This window comes from Mus caroli, chromosome 18, assembly GCF_900094665.2.
Source record: "Mus caroli chromosome 18, CAROLI_EIJ_v1.1, whole genome shotgun sequence".
Taxonomy (NCBI): Eukaryota; Metazoa; Chordata; class Mammalia; order Rodentia; family Muridae; genus Mus; species Mus caroli.
Window position 1 is genome coordinate 54,973,960 of NC_034587.1, and position 15,660 is coordinate 54,989,619.

Consider the following 15,660-nt stretch of genomic DNA (forward strand, 5'->3'; position numbering starts at 1 on the left):
AGAGAGAGAGAGAGAGAGAGAGAGAGAGAGAGAGAGGAAAGAGACAGAGAGGAAAGAGACAGAGATAGGTAGATAGATAGCTAGTTAGATAGATAGACAGACAGGATGAATTTCTCATAGTAATGCAGCCTTTATGAGGAAGGAATTCTGATACATGGTATAAATTGAATAAAACAGGAATTTATCTGGCTAAGTCCTAGTGATAAAAGGACAAATGTTATGCTTATACATCCTTCTTATTATATTTCATAAAGTAGCTAGGGCAATCAAAAGTGTGAGGCTATAAAGATGGTGTGTGCCAGGACTTGGGGATGAGAAGGAAATGAGGACAGTGATCTCACAGGGATAGATCTCTAGTTTGACAGCACAGACATCCTGGAGATGGAGTAGTGATGCCTGCCCTGCAGTGAGTGTGGACCAGTGCCTCTGAGCTGTAACTCAAAGTGTTGAAGGGGATAAGTGCCATATTAGAGGTGTTGACCACAATCAAGAAACATTTTAAATGGCAACAAAAAAATCAATAGTGTAATTAAAAATAGATAATTATGCCCACTTGACATCAGTTCCCCTATGCTGAAAATAGGTTGGGAATTCATAAGGAAGCTGTGGAGAGTCTAGGCTCACATGAATTATGAATGAAGTAACATGGATGATCCTCCTACATGTGATTCAACCTTCTATAATGTTCTTCATATATACTTAAAATTATGCTAGTCTTAGCTGGGATGGGTAATACAGACCTGTGCATCCCAGATCCTAAGGAGACTGAGGATAGAGGATCATAAGTTCTAGGCCAGCTTGGGCTAGCTGGTGAGGTTGAAGACAGCCTGGAAAATTTAGTGAGATCTTGTCTCAAATTATAAAGTAAAAAGAGGATCTAGGCTCTATCTCGGCTACAAAAAGCCTGCTATCATACATGAAGACTTAGATTCAGGTTCAGCATAGCAAATGATACTAACCCAACAAACAAAAACAGTACAAGCTCTCAGAAAAGTATCCCGATTTGGCAAACATTAGCCAACTGTGTTCCCCAGGGATGTGTGACATCCTTAGAGCTACAATCTACACCCTCCTCCAAACAGGACTATTTCTTGATCAGTGTGTGATTCTCTCCAGTGAAGATAGTTTTATTTACTGGCATAGGGATGTAGCACAGTGGTAACGTGCTTGCCTGGCATGTACGAGACCACAATCTCCATCTCCAGTATGGCTGAGTAGCTATGAACTTGTTAAAAGTCGCTTCTTTCTTAGCGACATCTTATCTCTTCAAATAATTCCAGAGTCCTGTATTCTGCTATTAAATACATTTGAACAAATGGCAATTTGTGAACTTAAATCTCGTGGGGTTTTGAATGATTCTTAGAACGAGGTTGGGAAGAGAGCTGTAGAGATTTCCAGTATCTTTTAGTTGTTGTTGTTTTTCCAGAAACATGTCTATGTTTTGTGGCATAAATACCCATGATAAGTACCAAACTTGATAGCACATCACTAGTGCTCAACATTAAAATTATAAAGCATAGAAAAACTACTGAGTTAGAAGAATTCTTCCAGGCTCAATTGTGACCTATGACTTATTATATAAAATGACTTCTTCCAGTGCCCAACCATGAACTTAGTAAGAACTTAAGTTCTGACCAATGTGACATGGGCACTTAGTCACAGTTTTACAATAGAGTTGTTCCTGAGGTTTCTTACGTTGTCCACAGTAAGTCCCGATGTATCCCTTCTGGCACTGACAGTGGTCGTCTGCACAGGTCCCGCCGTTCATGCACCTCACGCTACACTGCTGAACTGTGAAGAACAGCAAGAGAAAAACAGGCACCGGTCACCAAATGTCATCCATAAGCAGCTACACCTACAAACTACTTGTCCAATCTGAGGGCAAATATATTCCACTGATGCAAATGTTACAATCCAACCAAGTTATTGCTTGTCACTAAGTCGACATGTTGTGCATATACCTGTTATGACATGCGACTTAGTATATATTTAACAGGACCTACAGTGTCAAAGTGAAATCCCCAAATAATCAACAAGATTATTAAGTTGGGGAAAAAAAAGCAGTATTGCTCTCTCTGGTTTATGCTTTGTTGTAGTGCCAAGGGTAGGTGTGAGCAAATTGAGAAATAATGAAGGCACAGAGGAAAGGTCTCTGGCAGACAACCTGGCAGGAGGAAGTGCACTCCTGAGGGCATTCAAAGTCTTTGTGTGTTTGGATGTTAAGTTTCAAATCACAGGTAAAACATAGACTATTGGAAGCAGTGGACCCAGAGGCTCTTGTCGGTGGTCCATCAGAACACACACACACACACCGGTGTGCATTGTTTGACTCTTATTCCTGGATCAGACATGTTCTATATCACCCTTGTGGAACATAAACTTGTGGAGGGAACTATTATGATACTCATTTTAAGAGGCAGATTTAAAGCCCTCGTTTGGATATTGAGCAGTTAAAGAAGCAATATCATTTCTGCCTTACCTTGTGTCACTTCTGTCTTATCTAGTGTGATCTTAAATGCTTACACAGACAATCAGTCTTAGACTTGGGGGTCCCAACAGAAAGCATCATTAAAAGAAATACACTTTTAGTCTACTGTTGTAGTTATCTTCATGGAACTGTTAAAAATGTGTATGCGTAGCAAAGTGGCTTGGTACATATAAAGTATTTGGCCAGTATTTCAGTAACTATCTGTTGTTCTAATCTTCTCCTCTTCCCACAGCTAAGGCTAAATTGAGGCGGTACACAAAAGGCAGTAAATACAGGTTAGTGTTTGGGACTCCCTGCCGAGTCAGTCTTAGTCAGTAGATTCAAGTCTGTGTTGCCTTGCATAAATGAGCTGGTTAGCTTTTTGTCAATTTGATACAAACTAGTCATCTAGGGTACTGTGTCCATGGGACTGCCCATGGAAAACCTTACAGGGCATATTCTTGATGAATTAATTGTTGGCAGCATTCCACCATGGCCTGTGCTTCAGTTTCTCACTCCAGGTTCCTGCCTTGAGTCCCTATTCTGACTTCCCTTGGTGATAGAAGGTTGCGTAGGAGCTGTAAGATAAAATAAATCCTTTCCTCCCCCAAGTTGCTTCTGGTCATGATGTTTATGATAGCACTAGACACCAAAGCAGGACAGTAGTCATTTAATATATTATGTGCCTCACTTCCCTCCTCTGCAAAATGGGTCCATATCAGGATCAAATCATGTTGATGAGAGACTTGAAATCATGCAAACGCTGCACATAGAACCGTGTGAGTACCAAAAGCTCAGGAAGTTACAGCTGTTGTGATGAATGACTTCATGGACTCTGAACAGTCCCACTACCTACACACATTTTCTGTTGAGGATTAGGTAACAGCTGAGGCACTAAGATGGTCTTAGTTCAAAACTTAACAAAGTCCTGGTTAGTGAGAACAATCACCAATCCATATCTTCTTTGAGGAGGACACTTGTCACTGGTTCATGGGTTTTAGAAAATTGTGGCAAATATAGCCCCAGAAAGGGAACGTACTTGATTTGGCTCCGCACGTCGGGGATATTTGTCCACTGGAACAAGTACACATGTTGGGGCGGGAACAGAATCCATCTCCACAACTGTTCCTGCAAATGGCTGCAGAGAACACAACACAAGAGGCAATGACTGTCAACACCCTCCGCCGTGTTTCACAGTATGAAAGCCATATTTTCAAGCCACAGGATGGGGAAATAAGGAGATGGAATTAATGTTGCAAAAGTCTGACTTTTCAGCATGAAACAAAATCGCCCAGTAAAGACATGGCACTACATTTTACAATTTCCTTGTGATGATATATCAATGTAACTCTCTTCAATTCTATCATACTAATTAGCACCAATTTCTTTAACTTGATTATCAATGAAAGCTGCTTTTTCTCTTTTTTTAAATTCAAAACTAAAATCTTTTCAATTTACGATTTACCGAAGGAGGAAGTCTAGATCCTCAGGGAGCTCTGGCAGTGGGGAGGAAACCCAGAGAGACTGAACATCGTAGAAAATATAGCCCACTGTGTAAGAATGTAAAAGTGGTAGAAACAAGAAACCCCAGGCCCTCCTGAGTTGGCCAAATATCAGGTTCCCTACACAGTCCATCCCAGATGGCTTGTGCCCTACTCTGTCATCAGTCTTTATTCTATCCCCCTTCATAATTTCTCTCCTTCCTCTAGTCTCCTGCTATGTCATCAATGCAACCTAGTACATTTCTGTTGTTCCAAAAAGCCCTTATGACAGGGGTGGGGATCGAAGCTTTCTACAGTTGTGACCTCTAGCGAATAAGAGGGTCATCGGAGGGTCAAGAATATTAGGCTCACTGACATGGCACATACCACAGATACTCAAAACCTACAGTCAAGTGCTCTGGAATGGGAACTGTCTCCCAAATTTAGCCAGGTCATTAAGGAGCTGAAAGATTTATCTCTCTATCCTCAGTTGAATTCCCTCTTTGAGCACAAAGGCTGTGTGCTGACTTGCTCTGTCTCTGTATGCAGGAAATAGGAGAACGACCTGGGAATGCCCTGAAACTACATCTAAGTATTTACAGCAACATGCACATGAATCTCGAGAGAGGTCTCAACACTTTCAAAGAGACCTGGGACCTCCAGTAATGTGAGGAGCACTCTTTCCAGGAGCAAACCGATTTAGTAATTGCTTTCCCTTTCTTAGATCCTCTTTAGCATCTGGAAGATATGGACAGGGTTTCAACAAGTTTTCCTGAACAAAAACACTGGGAAAATATTATGTTCTTAAGACTTAAAAAAAAGGAGGGGACAAGAAAATGGCTTCCATCACAGAATACTTAAAATTTATTTGTTTCTGATCACTAATTTTTTTTCAATGAAATATGCTCATTAAGATAGTTTTATTTCAAAGGTCTCATCTTAGCAGGCTTGAGAATCTAGGCTTAGATGAAGTGGCTTCATTTAGGTCCCAAACCAAAATAGAATTAAAGGGGGTGGAGCCTGACCAATTAATTGTCTGTCAAGGCTTCAGTGTGTGTACTGCACACAGGACAGGCAGAAGCAAGACTAATAAACTCCTTTTTCCTTGTGTTCATTTCGGTCTGAGGTCTCATTATAGGTGTTCCATTTTAACTGAAATGATTGAGCCGAGCAGTGTTGGGATTAAATGGCAGACAGGATGTCCACTCTGAGAGTGTGAGGATGTTAGGAGAAGATGAGTGAGCTGGTATTTAAAATGGGATACATAAGCGCTGTGAGGTTGAGTTCTCATGCTGCCAATGACCCACCAATGAGCCCAGGAAACACTCAAAACTTCTACAGGCTCAGTGTTCTCATCAGAACATATATTACATTGAAAGGTTCTTTTGTTTTTTTAAAGATCTATTCATTGATTTTATTTACACGAGTACACTGTAGCTGTCTTTTTCAGCTCTCAAAGGCTATGATGCTGAGCCAATCCCAGCCCATTGCTTTACCAATGGTGAGGACACTATGGCATAGTTTCTCCATTATTTCATGTTCTAAGATAATTTTCTGAAGTTTTTTTCTTTTCTTTTTTTTTTTTTTTAAAGGAAAGCTAGAAAGTCAGTTTGGAAACAAACATGGAAACTTGGAAGAACTTCAATGACATCTCAAGCCACAATTAAGAATAATAACAGCTGGGCATGGTGGCTCGAGCCTGTAATCTCAGCACTTGAATGCCAGAAAGAGAACCTGGGAGTTCAAGGCCTACTTGGGTGACACAGTTCGTTCCATTCCAGGGGACTAGCTAGAGACCCTGTCTTTAAATACTACTAATTAAATATTCATAAGGAATAAGAGAACAGAATCGTAAGGCATCATGCTTTAACAATAATAGACATATCTCATTAGTATCTTCCTGTGTGAAGCCTGCTAAAAATTGAAAGAACATTAAACTTTGAAGCGTGTTTGGCCTGCTTAAAAAGAATGCAGAGATATAAATGTATGAGAAAACAACCATTGGTCCTCATATGATTATCATTATTTATAAATTACCTCAGAGTTTGTCTTTGCTTCATAATGAAATACAAGTGAATTCAACAAAGAAATACTTGCTATCAAAAAATACAGTGATTAAAATTCCTAGTTTTAAATCTGCAATGGTTTTAATTTCCTTAATTCCTCACATGTGACCTTCTTAAGATATGCAAAAAGAGGGAGGGCACCTCGCAGCACATCCTCTCTGTCCATTTTATGCCTAAGTTTTATACTCTCAAGTGTGTCATTTTCCAAAGGCGTTAATAATAAATATTACCTAGCAACACTTGACGTAAGTATCGTAAGTATTTTCTTGGAGATATAACAATCTCAAGCAAGGTTTGCCTAATGCAGCCCATTAGCACCCAAATACTTCAAGTCGAAGAAACACGGGTGACAATACTCACTGTGAGGTACTCAGAGTCCATCTTTTAACGAAGGAAATGGCACAGTGATAGTCAAAGACCCAGAGCAGCTAAAGTGGACATTCACTGGGCCTTACATACACTCCTACCACAACTATGCTGAAAGGCTTTGCTCTCTGGAATTCCCATTCCTGACTGGTCCAATAAAACCTGACTCTACAGATTTTCAGTGCGTACCATAAACCTATCCCTTCTCCTCGGCTGCTCTCCAACTCAATAATGGCAGTCACATTCATTATGTTGAGTGAGTCAGACTTTCCACAGGGCCCAAGTCATTCCCAGCTAGTGTGGCAGGTGTGTGGTGAGTGATGGGAGCTGTTTCCAGAGTCTGGGAGACCTTGCTAGTGTGAGACAGCCACAGTAATGCCCCAGTGGCCTGAAAGAGTAACACACCTTCTATAAATACTTCACATAGGAGATGTTGGATAGAAGAAAAGTGACTATCTTTTTTTTTTTTTTTTAATACAGCCAAAGCCCTACTTTCATGGAAGGTGTATTTAAAATATTTATGAATTGATCATCTGAAAGGACCCAATGGTTCTTTCTTTCTTTCTTTCTTTCTTTCTTTCTTTCTTTCTTTCTTTCTTTCTTTCTNCTTTCTTTCTTTCTTTCTTTCTTTCTTTCTTTCTTTCTTTCTTTCTTTCTTTCTTTCTTTCTTTCTTCCTTCCTTCCTTCCTTCCTTCCTTCCTTCTTTCTTTCTTTCTTCTTTCTTTTTTTTTTTGCTTGATTACTAGAGGTTGTGGGATTTTTGGATAGAAGGGAAAGAGAAAACCAATCTTCACAATAGAACTTCAGACTTCTGTCCTTTTAAAGAACAGAAAATAGCATTTAGGGTCTGTCTCAAACCCACAAAACCAATAAATACAGAGCTGGAGATGCCACCATACCCACAATACCCTTGGCTAGGGTAGCTTGCCTTTTTGCTGTTCACAGTGACATAATTATCTTTCCGCTCCAGAACACTAAGGGCAGTCTAAAGTCAAGACGGACTGTAAATGCATGTGCTGCCTGTGACCTGGCTACCCTCCAGAATGGACAAATGTGTCTGGGCTACAAAAACACACAGGGGAAAGACCTATTACACATCACCTCAGGAGACTGAAATAAGACCTCTCTGGGTCCTTGATCATAACCCAAGAAACTAATGAGCTGTCTGTCCACTTAGAACTCGGAGACCTCCATATATACATTTTGGAATATTTTTTTAAAAAATATTACGATTACTGCTCATAATTCCAGCCTGTACGTTCTGACACACTGACATTATCGAGGTGTAAGAGTCACGTCTGAGAAAACATACTGTCCACTCTAAGATCTGGTCTGTGGGGATTCTAAGTTTGACTGTCCCTCACACACAAAAAGAGTCAAGCAACTTAGATTATTTCTCTTGAAAACAAAACAGTTCTTTTAACTTTAGGTCAGTTCAAAAAAATCTGTGAGAGTACTCCTTTAAAACCTTTGCCATGTGGCTGCTAAGAACAACCCAGAGATGAGAATGTGGTACAGACACTTAAGACTGATCGTCTGATGGCCAACCTAAGAGTCCAAGCATGGCCATAGTAGCACTATGGTCTTACCTGGAATTTGAAAGAAGAGATTATGTTCTGTTATCTAGGGAATTGTTTGAACACTAAGGCCCCCCGCCCCCCGTTTGTGTCCATACACAAATGGTAAACCACCTAATGGAGACGGAGCATTATAAAACCTTCATTGATATCTGTCTTCCAGGTTTCTGTTAATGAAGTCTCAGCTGATGCAGCTTCCCTCCCACCACTGAGGTCTCATTACCAGGGTGGTGTGACCAATGGCTTTGTACAGGCAAGCTAGTGTTCAAACACTGAGTGTAAGGTCAGCCCTGAAATGGAGCCACTCGGAGTATGCTGAGCTGCCTTAGACTGTGTGCCCTGCCCAACACTCACGGACAATGCATTGATTTCCTCCAGGGAGCGTCTTCCATCCTGGGCAGCAATAGGAGTGGAATCTAGAACCGCACACGTTGGGCCTGTAGAGGACAAACATGGTGATTGATACACGTAAAGTTGGGTGCAGCAACACACACACACACACACGCGCACACACACACACACACACACACACACACACACACACACACACAATGCCTTGGTAAGCAAAGCCAGAGCGAGTAGATTTCAGGACGACGAACAAATCAAAGCTCTACTTCACATTTGGGGTGTTTGGGAAGCAGATGGGTTAGAAGCTGGAATGGGGGAGGGTCCGGAACATCTAAACAGGGCTTTTCATCTGCTCTCTTTTGCTTGCCTTTTTAAACCGGGAAAAGAAGAGAAACACATAATTTGCTGCTATTCTAGCATCTGGATGCTGAGAACAATAGCGGCACTCTGTTCAAAAATCCTTGCCCTTGTTCCCAAATCCATTCCTCCTTGATTAAGTTTGTCCCTGGCTCTTAAGTGTCAAGGAAGGCTACTCAGAAGGTGGAGTGCTGGAGCTGGCGATTAGAGAACCAGCCGCTACCCTCGCACACGTCCTCAAACAAAAGGCTCTAGAGCTGCGCCCCCGACGGTGGGGAGCAGGCAGGCTCGGGGGCCTAGGTGGAGTCCTGAGCCCTGTGCCTGAAACATTGCCTGTGTTTTACATTTGGGGTATAATTGTTTGTAGGGGGGGGGGGGGGGGGCAGAGCAGGGCAGACCCATGTCCGCTTTCGGCCTGACACTGAGAAACTTTCCCAGAGCCACAGACGTTGCACATGCTCTGCCATCCACAACCAAGGGCCAGATTCCCCATCGCCAGCCAGCAGAAGCCCCCTAGGGAGGGTTTTCCGCAGAGGAATTGAGGTGCTCCGGATTAAACCGAGGGGCACTCCTGGAGCTCTTGGGGTCTTTAAGCGTTTTCGTGGAGAGGGCAGCGGCTCTACCGGTCAGCAGGACAGTCAGGGAGGGCGTGGAGTAAAGGGAAACCTAGGTCCCCGCACGAGCCAGCCAGCCCGCCGCCCACCTACCCTCGGAGTATTTCCTGCTGTCCTCGCCTGCGGACCCGGCTTGCCGCTACCGCGCCCTCGTCCCGGTACTCAGGCCCCACGAAGCCACCTTCGGAGCCCGCTACTGCGGGCCGGACCTGTTGCGGGGGCGGCTGGGGCCGGAGCGTCTTTGGTGGAGGAGGCTGGGGCTGGCCATCTGTGCCCTGCGCCCAGAGAGCCACGCAACCCAGCCACACGAAGTAGGGCTGGAGACACAACCGCCGCCGTCTCCCCATCGCCGGCGCCAAGAGCGCACAGAAGGAGGCCCGCGGAGAGAGCACTGTCGGAGACCAAATCCGCACGGCCCACTAAAAATAAAGTCAGGGTCTGACCACCCTTCGTCAGCTCGCGGGGCTCCCTAGGCTTGCGGTGTCCTGGTGTAGCGGGACGCAGCGTCAGCTCCTGATCGGCAGCGCACGGGGCGCGGGATCTAGCGCAGGGGGCAGCGAGGCGCGGCGGCGATGCAGACGGCAGTCCCGCGCGGTCCACGTTGCATCCCCCGGGCCACTGCCCCGAGCGACTCCAGGACCGCCAGCGGGTGGGGGCGGGAAATTACAAAAGTAACCCGAGCAGCCGCGGCATAAAGTTACAAAGAAAGCGGACCTCACAAGGGAAAAAAAAAAAAGGAGGGGGTGGGGGTGTGCAGAGGCTGAGCGGATTCCCGTGCACTCCGGGCACAGATCCTGGAAAGCTGCAGAAGTCACCAAAGGAAGCAGGCTAGCGAGCAAAAGTCACCCCCAAAAGAAGAGGAGGGTCTCCTCGGGGCTCGTTTGGGGCAGCTAGGCGAGGGCGGTGGCTGCACAGCCCGGCGGAGGTGCGCGGGGGCCGGGGCGAGCGGCTAGCGGGAGGGAGGGCAGGAGGCTGGACGCCGGGGAAGATGCCGCGGAGGAGGGCGCGGCGCCGGGGTTTTAGAGGCCCGGCGGGGCGCGGGGCGGGACGGCGGGCGGCGGCTGTCAGAGGGGGCCGGGGCGCAGCGGTCCACACGTGGAGCGCAGCCGGGACGGAGGGGTCGGCGGCGCGGGGTGGGCGGGGACAATGATAGAGGGCGAGCTCAGGCGTGGGGGGGGGGGACGATGGGGGNGGGGAAGAGGCAGGAAGGGGGCAGGGCGAAGGGAGCAGAGGAGATTGAGATTGGAGAGTAGTGGGGAGGGGGAAGTGAGTTGGAGTGCCCACTCTTGGTTGGAAACGGGGCTTCGGATGAGGGATTTGCGAGCTCGGGTGCCAGAGGAAATGAGAGGGGGATGGGGGAGGTGAGGGTGAGGAGAGAAGTGGGAAAGAGGAGGGCAGGCCTGGCGGAGAGGAGGGGGCCAGGGCCCGCTGGAGGGGCGAGGCGGCCGGGCTTCCCGTCCGGCTCCTTGGCCTCTAGCTCTGTTTTGACTGCCTTACAAAGCGAGCAGACGGCGGGGGAGGGGGGCAATCAGAGGCCAGTTTGGGAAAAGACCCCGCAGCGGCCCCCTGCCTCTTTTCCTGAGAGCTCCAGGTCTTGAGGACTGGAGACAAGGGTCCCTGGGAGTGCTACTGAACTTCTCAGTGGGACAGAGGCAGCGTGGTAGAAGAAGGGACCCAGTACTCCAGCAGGCTCCAGGACTCTGATGCAAGGTGGGGGATTCATAGATGGCCAGGGACAGACCCTTCCACTGGATGGCAACCTCTATCCTAGAAGTCGAATCGCCCTGCTATGCCCACCAGGAACGCCGTCCGTCCATCGGCAGGAACAAACAGAGGCTGGATGTTTCTAGATTGAACTACAACTGCCTTGTCCAGAAGGAATTCATATCATGGGGATGGAGCCTTGGCCACGCGCTGGCGCCACAGTCTCAAGGAGTTCTTAGAGGAGATGTGCTCAGGTGTGACCCCTGGCAGAACTCAGCCAGGGTCCTTTAACAGGATGGTTTGTTGGGGGTCAGGGGTGGGGGCGGTCACTTGTCAACATAGCTGGTAAATGGGACTGGGTGTGGCTTTAGTTTTTGTCTTGGACCCCTTCTGATTAATGATTAAACCTGGCAAATGGTGCAATGAATGGTCTGTAAATTTAGGGCGTCTCTTGGCCAGATTCTGGGGTCTTTTGTGGCCTTGCTTTCAGGAGGTCTCTGTGAATCCCTTGCCATCTCTTAGTGGAAGTAATGGTCCAGGGGACCACACACCTCTGAAGACTGGGAATGAGCAGGCACAGTTTAGGAAATGGTTCTCGAGAACAGTGTCCAGCTCATTCCAGCCTAGAGAGCTTTACTTTAAAAGAAATGAGTGTGCATGCTTGTTTTTCCTAGCCCGGATTGTCCAGATGTGCTATTTGACAGCCAAAAAATTCTTGGAGAGTTGGCACACCTCCCTCCTTTATTTCCCCAGTGTAGTTGTAGTTGGCAGACAAAGACTCTCAGGTAGTAAGTAGCCCTTCTAACAGCATCCTTGGAGCAGAAGAAAAAGTAGGAGTCACCTCAGTTTAGGGGAGGGGAATCTGACAGCAGTAGAGGTATTCCCCGCCCCCCCCCCAAGTTTTGAGTGGAACAGATAATTAAAGAACTAAATAAGTGACCTCATGAGTTCAAGCAGAATTTTAATCTTACCTGCGATTTCTCATCTAATACTTAAATGATTTCATTTCTGCTTATTACATTAAGCCCAAATGTTCTAAAATCACATATGTCTGTATGCTCACATTCCCTAATACCGCTTTTAGGAGCCTGCATAAAAAATACTTGGAAAAAATAGAAAATGAGGGATCCATTCAGCTATTCATTGCAGCACTGTCGTGATAGCAAAGGACTAGAAACGTAAACATTTCCTCAATAAAGAACTGGCTGCACTCATGCTTCATTCGTTCTATGGGATACTGCACAGATAAAAGAAAGAATAATTAGGAGTACCGTGTTCCTACCGAGTGGTGTCCAACAAAGAGGGTTGGAGGAAAATCAGCAAGGTGTTGACAAAGTCAGCCATTTATTGAGTCAAAAAGTAGCATGCAGGTTAGCTGGAACTAGGGAGAAGAGGAACAATGAGCTAGCTATTGCTCCCTGGTTGCAGAGTTCCAGATTTTGAAAAGTTTAGGTACAAGGGATCCCAGTGAACTCTACTCTCAAAATGATTAAAATGGTAAATTTATATCATATACCACCTTACCATAATTATTTGAAATGCAATCACAAGATATGTGATTTCGCCTTGCACGCTGCCTTTTGTCTGTGTGTTTGCACTATGCATGGTTCTGTAATAGAAGAATAAGTCAAACCTAACAAAAATGCAAGGCAAAGAGAATGCAGGAGAGAATCTTGTGGAAGCTACACCGACTCTTAGAGTTTTGAAGCCATCCATTTATCTATGTAATTAAAAATAATTAAAATGTAAAAGAACTAAAAGCCAAGCAAAATAAATTGGTGACACCTACAACACAGGCACAGAATAAGCAGTTAGTCAAAACCGTATTTGGACGAGTAAATCTCATTTAAGAATGAAAAAAAACATAAAGATGTCTCAAATTTCATCTAGTGGGAACAATGTGAGAGAGAAAGGAAGAAAGGTGGATAGATGTGTGAACCTGCACTCAAGCACGAAACTTGAAAGGCCGGGTGTGGTGGTGCACATCTGCAATCATATCATTGTTATGGAGAGCTGAGAGGGAGAGTTGGGAGAATCACCCAGACACTCATGGCCCCGGGCAGCCTAAAGCTGGACCCCACACTTACACTGTGGCATGCATGTGTACACACATGCAGAGGCCTAGGTCATGCGATGTCATAGGGACAGGGCTTTATTGGGGACTGGAGTAGAAATCATTCAGGTTTTATCTGGAAAGTAACTGTCCCTGTTCCTAAGGTCTGAGTCAAGCTGAATTCTAAAGTGATGGGCTACTTTTCCTGATGGAGGAAATGGCAAGGCGTTAGGCTTCGTGATGGTTACTGCTCACTGTATTTACTCAGATTTACAGGGGGAGAAACTTAAATGTATGAAGTATAAACATATTCAAGAGCCCCAAAGGATGCTCAAAATGGTTAGCCAGTCAGGTTGGAAGCTATAACCCTACAGGTCATTACTTTCAAAATGTTGGGAAAAAAGATAAACAATTACTCTACCATCACTGGGAAAGGTGAGAGAAAGTTTTTATTCTAAGAAAGATAAACAGTAAACATAGGAATGTTAGAAAGGAAGTAAGAAAGAAAGCAACTTGGCAAACTTCTCTGAAAGGTTGATCCACAAACTAATGGCTGTGAAAACTGTTAGGTCTTTTAAATTATGATTGTTGTTGTAACAAGACAGTGTATAGTGGTGTGGGAGCCAAAGTGTCCTATAACAAAGTGGGAGCTGTGTCAACTTCAGTATCAATACCAAAATATCGCCTTCCAGAAGTCCAGCACTCTGGGAAAGAGAACAGGGGAGCATTTTACAGAATACTAATTACAAATTTCTGAAAACTGATTTAACTATTCAGAGTGGGTCTATCCTTGTGGTACAGTAGGAAGGGCGACATCTTAGGGGTTTTCTGGTTTTGATTGTGTTTGTTTGTTTAAGTAAACATAGAAAACATTGAACCTGAATGTATTCATATATATTTACTTAACTTCTAGATTGCAGAACTATTAGAGAGTGTCATAAAACACAACATAACCATATCTAGGAGGTGAGGTATACCAGATGACCAAGTTTCTTCAACTAAGTAACAGGAATGGAGGAAAGAGGAGAACTGTTTTGGTTCAACAACTAAAAATAATATTACCTAATAATTATTAGTACTGAGTGTGATGATTTGTATATGCTTGGCCCAGGAGGTGGCACTATTAGGAGGTGTGGCCTTGTTGGAGTAGGTGTATTGCTGTGTATGTGGGCTTAAGATCCCCACCCTAGCTTCCTGGAAGTCGGTCTTTCACTAGCAGCCTTCAGAGGAAGATGTAGAACTCTCAGCTCTTCCTGCACCATGCTTGCTTGAAGGCTGCCATGCTCTTGCCTTGAGGATAATGGACGGAACCTCTGAAACTGTAAGCCATCTTCAATTAAATGTCATCCTTATTAGAGTTTCCTTGGTCATGGTGTCTGTTCACAGCAGTAAAACCCTAACTAAGACACTGAGGAATTCTAGACATGCATGAGAAGTACTAAACTATATTTTTTATAGTCAGGAGAATATCTGAAAATTATTATGAATTAATGATTTTTTTCATTTTGAATGGGGGTTATTGGCATATTTGATTACTGGCATATTTGATTTAAGCAACATAGTTGTTAATATTACACCAATATGCCCCAGTACAGGGGAACGCCAGGGCCAAAAAGTGGGAGTGTGTGGGTAGGGGAGTGGAGGGGGGAGTGCATTGGGGACTTTTTGGATAGCATTGGAAATGTAAATGAGGAAAATACCTAATAAAAAAATGATAGAACTTGTGGCTCTAGCTGTATATGTAGCAGAGGATGGCCTAGTCAGTCATCAATGGAAGGAGAGGTCCTAGGTCCTGTTAAGGATCTATGCCCCGTATAGGGTAATTCCAGAACCATGAATGGGAGTGGGGGGGTAGGGGGGTATAGAGGATTTTTGGAGGGGAAACCAGTAAAGGGGATAACATTTGAAATGTAAATAAAGAAAATATCTAATAAAAAATTTCAAAGAAGAAAAAAATGGTTTTTTTTGATAGGTTATGATACTTCAAATTTAAATTAAATTCTTTTTGGCTGGTTGGAAATGTCAACATCACCACTAAGGAAAGCCTCTAAGAACACGTGCTGTCTCCAGTAAAGGGTAGCCTAGCAGGACCAAAGTTTTAGATAATAGCTATTCTATAAACAAAACATCACAGAACCAACTGTGGTTACCACCCATGCCCCATCAGAAGTCAGGCAGGAAATTGACATCCACACTGGGCTGTAACAAGGTGACCTTCCCCCCTACCCCCAATAGCATCTGAGAAGACCCAGTGGGTAGTATGACTGCCAATCCTTCTGTGGAATAAGGAGCCACCAAGTCAACAGAGAAGCTAGGCTTTAAACCTGTGTTAGTCAGGTTCTCCAGAGAAACAAAACCAATAGTAGTATAGATGTGGATATGTATTTACTAGAGGGATGGCTTGCAAAGCACAGACTGAAAAGACTTTTTCTGCAATCTGAAAATCCAGAGAACTCAATGGCTTGATTCATCCCAGGAAGCCAGAAGTCACAGAACAAAGGAGGTTGAGGTCAAAGGCTTTGGATCCTGAAAGGACTAATATTGCCAGACCAGAATGAAAAGTTACAGAGAGAGAGAGAGAGAGAGAGAGAGAGAGAGAGAGAGAGAGAGAGAGAGAGAGAGAGAGA

At 44.6% G+C, this 15,660-nt stretch overlaps 1 protein-coding gene across 2 annotated transcripts in view; it reads right to left on the minus strand.

Annotated features, from left to right (window-relative positions):
• The window catches only part of Fbn2 (fibrillin 2), a 203,252-nt gene extending 193,508 nt beyond the window's left edge, over positions 1 to 9,744 (minus strand). The window contains exons 1-4 of one of the 2 annotated variants that reach the window (XM_021150431.1): positions 9,370 to 9,744; positions 8,312 to 8,394; positions 3,507 to 3,605; positions 1,696 to 1,791 (exon numbers count right to left, since the gene is read on the minus strand). In XM_021150431.1, the coding sequence (XP_021006090.1) occupies positions 1,696 to 1,791; positions 3,507 to 3,605; positions 8,312 to 8,394; positions 9,370 to 9,623 (532 nt within the window). In that variant the 5' untranslated portion in view covers positions 9,624 to 9,744. The remainder of the gene's footprint in view (positions 1 to 1,695; positions 1,792 to 3,506; positions 3,606 to 8,311; positions 8,395 to 9,369) is intronic. The other variant, XM_021150433.1, reaches the window with a different exon arrangement.
• Positions 9,745 to 15,660: the final 5,916 nt, after the last annotated feature.